Here is a 9,679-nt window from a genome sequence, read left to right as displayed (position 1 = left end):
TATGGTAAGGAGAGTCACCCTCATTCTCATCTTCCCAATCCAAGTATATTAAATATTAGTAAAAGATCTCTAAATGACTTCAATAAATATTTTTCGCTTCACGCATGCCATCCAAAAGGACGGTGCAAACATAAAAATGATTCTTGTAATATATAATATCACCATAATTATTTTTCTCATTTTTTTTGCATAATTTAGATGTTTAGAAGTTAATAGGATCATTATGTAGATGAAGTAACATTATTACTGTTGCTAATTTCATAAAAGTTCATTGATTCATGTTAATAGAGGTGCAAGCACGATAGTATTTGGAGATAACCATATGTGACTAGACCGAAACATCAGTCCACATACATGAGCCTTTAGATTAAAAATTCCTATATCATGGCTTCCGACAACTTTTTCAAAATAAGCTTCTCTTTATAATCATCAACAAAGTAGATACAGGTTTAAATTCATTGAAGTCTTTTGTAGATATTAAAATAGCTTGGTTATGACCCACGAATAATGCGTTATCACCCAAGCTATTTAATTCATTCCATACCAAATTTTTGAAATCTAATTTGAATACCTCAAATTTTGGTGTGTAGTGAAGAGAGTTGTTCACATTCTCGTCTTCCCAATCCAAGTATCGTACGAGTAGTAAAAGATCTCTAGATCACTCCAACAAATACTTTCGGTTCACACATCCCATCACAACGGGTGGTGCAAGCGGTATGACCTTATATGCACAGAACCAATGTCACATTGAAATACACCCAAGGGCCCAACAGTAATAAAATAGTTCTCGGAATATATGATTTCATCACAATTATTGTACTCGCTTTGTAACCCTTGGATTTACAGAATGCCAACTTTCTTCATGGTAGCACAATTGGGATCTAAAGGAGTTGAAGAAGGTATGGCTTTGTATATGAAACTCTCAATTGGTGCATCATCTACATCAGCTGGAGGATCTTGAAACATCTCTGGGAGAGGCAACTGGATTTGTGCCCTCGACATAGGATTAAAGAACTCTATTGGGTAGGGAGGAGAACACGTTATTGTTACTAATCATCCATTCCACGAATGGCAACACCACTTACCGTAAACCTCCGGGAGTGGAATCCTAAGAGCCTTGTTCTCGGAGAAGTCAAAGAGGTGGTGAACTTCATCATCTTTGTTAGAAGGCAATAGCAGCGTTGGACTGAGAGGCTTGAGGAGTTGAGATCTTGCATTGGAGGCAACCAAGCCCCATGACGAACATACTGCTCTGAACCTAATTATATCTGAAGATCAACTCCTGTGGTTCCTCTTGGCTGCAATCGACATAGGTGTCTGGTTGTGCAATTGTGTCATCTGTTTTATAATAATTTACATCACAGGTAATTCTGAGTGTTCATGCAAAGCATTATTGGAAAGAAAGAAAAAAGATTGTTCCTCTTAACATTACTAGTGAATGTGCAGAAAGTAAAGATTCAAGTGAATGCAGGAGATTGTTGGTTACATAATACAAGCCTAAGTTAATTACAGGGGACATGGACCCAAACAAGTGCAAGATAAATGACATTACCTCCTCCCAGCTTCCATTTGATCCAAAGAATCAGTAGCATCATGGTCAAGAGATAATGGCACAAACCCGTTGTTGTTTCGTGAAGGTTGCTGAGGTAAAACAACCTCCATTCCTTGCGCATCTTGCACATTCACAGAATCGGCTGCTTGTCTGTTGGCCCTCAACCCCTCTAACATTTTGAAGTATGCATAGGGGCCCGATCCTGTGTACAGAAAATCAGCAAGTGATTTTATCCAAAATCAATACACAAGTACCTCATTAATGGAATATCAATCAATCACTGGCAATAAAGCAGAGAAGAAGAGCACGTTACTCAAAATCTATACAATTGATGAAGCCAAATTTATTGCATAGAATTCAGTTGTCAAGACTACCTATAATGAAAACTTAAGCTTCTATCTAGCATCCCCCTTGCTTTCCAGCACTCAAAATAAAGGAACAAGGAAAAATAAGTTGGGCTTTAGTAGCTGGCTAAGCCAGAGATTTTAAGACCAATCAACTAATCATTAATTCTTGACAACTATACCCCATAAATAGAACATTAAGAAATAGTGAAGCAAACAGAACCAAAAATTTTTGGGCCTGCTTCTGAAGTTCATGGATTTTCTTTTTTGGTTCCATTATTATCTTATCTGGTGATTTAGTTGATCCTAAATGTAAAAACGTCTATGTTGTGCTGTAAACCACTGTGTGATGGACAATGAACTGATTCAATTTTCTTAGGATATCCAGATGCCAAAGTGAATTGTTTGGCTGAGCAACAATCTCTTTTATCAAATTAATTTTATTTTCCTACTTATTAAACAAAATGGGGAGCTAGACCCCTCTTGTCCCACTTTATGAAATTTGCACAAATAACCTTCTATTTAGATCTTCTTTTCAGTACCCCTCGAAATAAACCTCCCATAAGGTTAATCAAAATTGGGTTCAACCTGTTCTCTACCATAGTGCCAACATATTCCATTTTCTACTTTCCCATTCCAGATAAGGCATCCCCACAAAACAGAAGGCCCAATTTTCTTGTTGATGGACTTTTGACATACAACCGAAATGGCACTTAAAAGAAACAATTTTTTTACAAACCATAGTTAATAAAATGTAATTCAATGATCTGAAAAAGAAAATAAATAAATAAATTCTGGAAATCTTTTAAGGCAGATATCACAAGGATGTACTGACAACGGGCAACAGAAGTCAAGTGAAGATGAGAAAATTAGAAAATGAAGATTTTTACCATTATTATCATATGGAGGAGGGAAGAACTGCAGATAGCAAAAAAATGCAACAACAAGCCCTGAAAAAAAGAATCACATAAATCCAGTGAGATCAAACAATGAAAAAGCATTTCAGTTTACTTGACTAAAGGACAGCCTGCACTAGAACAAACCTAGAAGACCTCCAGCAAACACATCTTGCCAATGGTGCCAATAGTCATCCACCCGAGAAACTCCAACGAGAGATGCAGCAAGTAGAGGGAGGAAAACAATGCATAGTTTTGCAATATGCCCTTTGCGGTCAAATGCTTGAATCTTTCCTGTTAAGTACAATGATAGGAAACCCAGGCCTGCAAAGGACCCTGCAGAGCAATCATAAATTTCATCAGATATGAGAAAAACATGTACTATTCATTTGGTAAACTAAAAAGACAGAGCACACTTCAATCTGCATTTTCTTTCTATGAATCAGAAGTCTCTTTCAAGTTTGAGTTCCATCATTGAAGACACCACTACAGCAGCACTAGCAGCTAACTCAAATAAAAAACAATTGAAAATGAAGGCATTGTATAGTTATCCCATTGGAAGTATTTTTCTTGATTCCAAGAGAAAAATTTTTTAGTGTTTGCTCTTAAATGTAGGAGAGTGCTTCCTAAATGTAAACCAGAATAGTACCAAAGTAACAGCATCAGGTATTTTTCTTCTATTTTTGATCCATCAATTGACTTTTATTGTCCATTAAAACTTCTGCTAATATTATTCGAAGCTAAACATTAAGCACATAGCAGGAACTGTAGCTTACACGAAGTGTGACCACTTGGGAAGCTCTTATGTCCCTCCCTTATAACGCTATCCTTTCCATGGCATATAACATCTCCCCACTGATCATACACCTGAAGAGGGGATGAGAAATAAAATGAATCAGCAATCAAGAATCTAAAAATGCAAATTAACATAAAACCATAGTGACAAATTTTGAGAATCAATTTTAATCAGCAAGTAATATTAAATTTTATTGGAATGGTACATTAAATGAAGGAAAAAAGGTTGAAAATCCAGCAAAGTCAGTTCTGGACAGCATCAAATTCCAATTTTTTGGAATGATGCATTAAAATTAAGGAAAAAGGCAGGAAGTCCAACAATCATGTTAGTTTTGATCAGTAAATTCCAACATTTTAGGACAATAACTTAAAATTAAGGAAAAAGTTGGAACTCCAGCAACCATGACAAGATTTGATCAGGACATTTAAATCAATTCAGTGAAAAATTAGGCAGAATAAGTTCGATTATCTTAACAATTTACAGTACTAAATCTTGAGCCCTGTATTTGAATTGACCAACTTTCACAAATATTCATGGATATTAGGATTCTAAAAGATAAAATCTGGTAATTTTTGAAGATCAACTGCACAAACTATTATGAGGAAAAAGATATTCACCTCTCACAGTAACAAGGCATGAAAAGAAACTAGGGTTAAGAAATAGATATTGACATACATCTTTTCCATCAGGAAAGCAGCGCCAAAAGAAGTCTGGCCGAGGCCGTCCAACTGCATCTTTTATTGCTTCCGTAATAACCGCAGTGATCAGCATAGAAAAAAAGAGGCCTGCTTTCGTGAATTCATATCAGTCAGCAGATTTACCTTCATAGGCACTTCCTTTAAATAGGAGCAAAAAAAATTATCCCCTTTGGGGTTTTATATATATAATAGTACCTAGTATGCTGTGGTGCAGATCATATACATCCCTCCTACGAAGATAGAATAGAATAAAAATGACAATCGGCAACAGAACAGCATAGATCTGATAATCAAGGGAGAGAAGTCTTGGTTAGTTCCACTTGCTTGAGCAAATTAACGCAGATAAAACTAAGGTAGCAGGACAAAAAATGGAAGTTTGTTTCATTTTGATTTCTATAGCATTTGAAGGCAAAAATCTGGTCTTTCAAATGGAATTATTACCAAAAGGAAGTGAAATGAAGTCAATCAGTAAATCCTGTCATTATGTTAATTCGTTAAAAACACAAAATTAGTCTTATATACAAGTGAAATAAGTAATTTCAAATATTCAGGTAATATAGAATAAAATTGAGCAAATGCAATGTCAGAGTCAGTCCAAATGGAATTATTTTCAAGTTTCACTTGGTTTTCAGACACCCAGTTAAAAGATTAACATGCTATATAAAGGAAAACTTACTGGAATAGCCCACACAGGTACTGTGTTATCTTTCAAAGGATATTTAAGGTCATCCATCATATCTTTTCCCACAAAGCGGTAAAATGGATGAATGACAAGTAGAATGATCGCTATCATTACAAGAAGCAGCAACATAAGCCAATCATACTTGTGATCTTTTGCAACTTGGAGTCCATGAGATTTGATAGTGTGACAACCAGGTTCAACCTCCCTTATTGTGCCCTGCTAGAGCAGACAGAAGAAAAATTAGACATATTGGTGAATGAAGTTTCAAATTAAACACTGGCTTCCACCAAAAAGGCACAATCCAATGTAAGGGCAAACCACAATGAGACATTTAGTTATAGCAGGTAGTTACAAGTATCCTTAAGACTATTTTTTTTTCTTCTAATGTTTAACTGTTGCATGCCAGTGGCTTCATTTGGTGCAGTAAAAATGATTTCTTCAGAGAAACCTCATGTTCCATCTGGTTACCTCATTACACAAGCTGCTATTTAAGCTAATATGATGGCAGATAGATACACAGTTTTTCCAAAGTGTGTCATGGTCTTTGTCAATCTAGGATAATTTTCTTAGAAAAGTTCAGATTGAAGTAGTTTCCTTCAATTTTTGTTCAGCATGGAGACAAAGAAACACATCATATTACTATCGAAAAAAAAAGAACAAGAGAAAGATAAGAAATACATTAAATGCCTACCATTTGAAGTATTGTTATCTGTCATCTTTTTTTCTTCTAGGAGAGTTTCAATTGCAACAAATGGAACCATTATAAATAGGTCTTCACATACAGATCTCAACAGAATAGCATATCCGTTGAAATATTTCTCTTCATTTCTTAACTTTTCTTCTTCTATTTTTTTTAAAAGAAAATTTAGATGCTTCGGATTAGAAATAGCTAGTATCATGCTTCTTTACTCTGCATGGCAGTGGACAGGCACCATGGCACACCAGCATCTACAGCAGATAATGGAAAATTCTCAAATGTTACTTCAAAAAAACCATTTCTCAAGAAACTAATCCCATGCCCAAATATTATAGGCTTTCTTTTCCCAACGTGAAATGACTAATGAAACTAAAACTCGTACTCCTACCAGAAATATGCAGAACTACTGGTGCTTCCATGAAATCTCATGTAAATGTCAAGAAAATAGCTCCATACCTTGAACATCATGAAATCTAAACTTCAATAGCAAATAATAATAAGTCACTGAGGAAAAAAGTAGATGTCCAGAAATGTGATATGCATTCTTTTCTCAACATGGGCTAAAGAAATCAAATTAGAACTCATAATCCCCAGCATACACATGCACATAATCTTTTTCATATATGGGTGCCATGATTCACTTAACTCTCATATGAATTGTTTGGTCTTGTGTTTGCAGGATTTGGAAATCTAAACCAAATCCCATTCATATAGCACACAAAATTAACCAATGTTTAACCAGTGAAAAACAACCCTCAGTCCAACATGTTTTCATGTGTAAAATATGGATTAGGATATATGACACAAGAATTACAACACTTCCAGAGATCCCAATTTCTCAATCCCTTCAACATATGATTCAGTAATTTCATGCTATCTGGTGACTGGTCATGAACTCAAGAACTAAATTTTTGGAAAAGGCTTCTAGACATATTTTCTACAATCACAAAGTAAAATCTTAAACAAACTGGTATTACATCAGAACTAACCAAACCCCACCAATTATAATCCAGCATCTTTGGGGAAGGAAAAGCAAGTGATGAATTTTTATTTTTAATTTTTAAATCATCATTCCATGGTAGCCCTGTATCCTAAAAGTTTGGAAAAAAAAAATTACAATGAAGATACTAATAATTAGAAACATTAACAAGAAAACAAACTTACCTGAAAAACACTCGAAAAATTCCAACGGGAACCAAAAAGGCTACCCAGATACCTCCAAGCCATAGATCCACTGTCAGGAACTAAGGTCAAAATGTGCCTAACAAAAGTATAATTAAAAATCTTATATAAAATTTTCAGATAAAGGAGGACGACAAACAGAATCCTATGAGCGACGAAAAGAAAGAGCAGTGAGTCTGAAGCAGTGAAGGGAAGTGGGTAAATGAAAAATGAAGCGAAAGCAACTTGCTTCCTTACCTGGGAAAGATTGTAGACGTAATTTTCTGGAAATTTTGGGTTTTTCCAATCCGAAAATGGAATCCAAATGGGACCCAGGCGCAAAGATATCTTTATTGCTCCAATCAGGAACTTTTGAACCACGAATCTAGAGAGAAAGTGGGTTTTAGGGAGAGAGAGAGAGTTTGCAATGAAATGAAACGATACAACGACGGTTGGTGATATTCCTTGATCACCATTAACGGTACTGCTTGCAGGCTCCGCCCACGAGATAACGACTACATTATTTCAAATTTTATTTTAACAAACACACCCTGGAAAATTAAAAATTTAAAACATCCGATGGTCAAGGCGGCGACTTAGTTTTGATGAACCGTCTCCGCTCGATCCTTTAACTTTCATCCTGGCGGCTTCATGTTGGCTACAACCTACACCTACACGCCTTTCCATAGAGCCGTTTGGAGCGTTGTGGGTTGGCGACCAATGCTGCGACGTCGTTTTATTGATTGAAATGTTGTTGTCACGGGCTCACTAGGAAACGCCAAAGACTAGGTGGCTGCCTGGTAAAAGTGGACTGGCGGAGGGCCAACTTGGTGAGTGATCCTTGGGGTAATCAATGCGACCTGATGCGAATCACATCATCGTTGGGTGTTTTTCAATTTCAGCAAGATTTTAGCCCACCCACCACATACTTAAGGCCAATTATTGTCGAGTGATCATTTCTTTGATAGAATTTTAACACAATGAAAGAGATTTTATTTGCCGACAAAAACAAGTTACAAGTCTGAGTTTGATCAGTTTGATTTAAATATTTCAGAATAATTACATTTTACAATTAACAACTCATTGGGTCATTTTCTAAACTTACATTCAGGCATCTTGAATGCTTCGATCAGAGCAATTAGGATGGGATGGTGGCATGGTAAGAATTATTCTGGACCATATGTTAGAGGCGCTCATAAATATCTGATGGCATCACTTTTGAATTTCCTTTCATTTCCCATTGACAAGTTGGAGAATCACCCTCATTCTCATCATCTCATCTTCCCAATCCAAGTATCTTAATATTAGTAAAAGATCTCAAAATGACTCCAATGAATATTTTTTGCTTCATGCATGCCATCAAAAGATGGTGCAAACATAAAAATGATTCTTGTCATATATAATATCACCATAATTATAATATATTAATAATTATAATTATGTTACTTTGATATATCATTTTTTGCATAATCTAGATGTTTAGAAGTTAATAGGATCATTATGTAGATGAATTAACATTATTACTATTGTGTTGCTAATCTCATCAAAGTTCATTGATTCATGTTAATAGAGGTGCAAGCACGATAGTATTTGGAGATAACCATATGTGACTAGACTGAAACATCGGTCCACAATACATGAACCTTTAGGTTAAAAACTCCTATATCATGGCATCCGACAGCTTTTTCAAAATAATCTCTATAATCATCAACAAAGAAGATGCAGTCTAGTTTAAATTCATCATAGTCTTTTGTAGATATTAAAATAGTTTGGTTATGACCCAAGAATAATGCATTATCACCCAAGCTATTTAATTCATTCCATACCAAAATTTTAAAATCTAATTTGAATACCTCAAATTTTGGTGTGTAGTGAAGAGAGTTGTTATCATACGACTAGTAAATGATCTCTAAATCAACAAATACTTTCGGTTCACGCATCCCATCACAACGGGTGGTGCAAGCGTTATGACCTTATGCACAGGACCAATGTCACATTTAAATTAGGAATGGCAACGGGGCGGGTTGTCCCCATCCCAACCCCGCCCCGTTTATTAAAAATTATTCTCATCCCCGTCCCGTTTAAAAAATTAAACGAGGCGGAACAGGTATGGGAAATTCCCATACCCGTCCCGTCCAGCCCCGCCCCATTTAGTTTTTTTTTTTATTACTTTTAAATTTTTTAATTACATTAAAATAAATATATTTTATAAATAATAAATTATTATATTTTTATAACTTATTTTATTAAATTTTTTATTATTATTTATATATTAAAAATAGTAAAATAAAATTTAAATTAAATTAATTTTAAATTTTAAATTAAATTTAAATTTTATATATAATCGGAGCGAGATGGGGCAATACCTGAACCCGTCCCAAGTTTTAAAAAAAAAAAATCATATCCGTCCTAAACCCTTTTATTAATTTAAATTTCGTCCTATTAGGGGCAGAGCGGGACGGGTACCCGAAAAAACCCGGCCCGTTGTCATCCCTAATTGAAATACACCCAAGGGCCCAACAGTAATAAAATGGTTCTTGTAATATATGATATCATCACAATTATTGTAGTCGCTTTGTAACCCTTGGATTTACAGAATGCCAACTTTCTTCATGGTAACACAATTGGGATCTAAAGGAGTTGAAGAAGGTATGGCTTTGTATATGAAGCTCTCAATTGGTGCATCATCTACATCAGTTGGAGGATCTTGAAACGTTTCTGGGAGAGGCAACTGGATTTGTGCCCTCGACATAGGATTAAAGAACTCTATTGGGTAGGGAGGAGAACACGTTATTATTACTAGCCATCCATTCCACGAATGGCAACACCACTTACCGTAAAACTCCGGAAGTG

The 9,679-nt window shown here is 35.4% G+C and overlaps 1 protein-coding gene across 9 annotated transcripts; it reads right to left on the bottom strand.

Moving 5' to 3' along the window:
* Nucleotides 1–640: 640 nt before the first annotated feature.
* LOC117913859 (putative lipid phosphate phosphatase 3, chloroplastic) lies at nucleotides 641–7,502 on the bottom strand. Of its 9 annotated transcripts, none has more exons than XM_034828952.1 (10): nucleotides 7,085–7,502; nucleotides 6,830–6,926; nucleotides 4,963–5,187; nucleotides 4,482–4,569; nucleotides 4,264–4,373; nucleotides 3,569–3,659; nucleotides 2,940–3,128; nucleotides 2,787–2,846; nucleotides 1,553–1,754; nucleotides 641–1,338 (listed from the first exon to the last, which is right to left on the bottom strand). In XM_034828952.1, the coding sequence occupies exons 2-10, from the start codon at nucleotides 6,890–6,892 to the stop codon at nucleotides 1,335–1,337; spliced, it is 1,032 nt and encodes a 343-aa protein (XP_034684843.1). In that variant the 5' UTR covers nucleotides 6,893–6,926; nucleotides 7,085–7,502; the 3' UTR covers nucleotides 641–1,334. The 9 variants fall into 9 exon arrangements, with proteins under 9 accessions (XP_034684843.1, XP_034684879.1, XP_034684896.1 ...); XM_034828988.1 differs by lacking the exon at nucleotides 7,085–7,502 and adding exons at nucleotides 5,660–5,916; nucleotides 6,054–6,121 and having other exon boundaries at nucleotides 730–1,754; nucleotides 6,830–7,055; XM_034829005.1 differs by lacking the exon at nucleotides 7,085–7,502 and adding exons at nucleotides 5,660–5,916; nucleotides 6,054–6,121 and having other exon boundaries at nucleotides 730–1,754; nucleotides 4,963–5,184; nucleotides 6,830–7,055.
* Between the last annotated feature and the right edge of the window lie 2,177 nt (nucleotides 7,503–9,679).

The sequence above is a fragment of the Vitis riparia genome, chromosome 1, assembly GCF_004353265.1.
Source record: "Vitis riparia cultivar Riparia Gloire de Montpellier isolate 1030 chromosome 1, EGFV_Vit.rip_1.0, whole genome shotgun sequence".
In the NCBI taxonomy this organism is placed as follows: Eukaryota; Viridiplantae; Streptophyta; class Magnoliopsida; order Vitales; family Vitaceae; genus Vitis; species Vitis riparia.
The sequence above is the reverse complement of the archived record's forward strand: the minus strand, read 5'-3'. Positions and strand labels throughout refer to the sequence as shown.

What these genes read in the sequence shown, in the direction of transcription:
- LOC117913859 (XM_034828952.1), bottom strand. Translation starts at nt 6,892, where the DNA reads ATGGCTTGGAGGTATCTGGGTAGCCTTTTTGGTTCCCGTTGGAATTTT. An exon ending in GCTTTCCTGATGGAAAAGAT is followed by an intron (nt 3,660 to 4,263) that starts GTATGTCAATAT and finishes TCCCCTCTTCAG; the next exon opens with GTGTATGATCAGTGGGGAGA. An exon ending in CCCAAGTGGTCACACTTCGT is followed by an intron (nt 3,129 to 3,568) that starts GTAAGCTACAGT and finishes ATTGCTCTGCAG; the next exon opens with GGTCCTTTGCAGGCCTGGGT.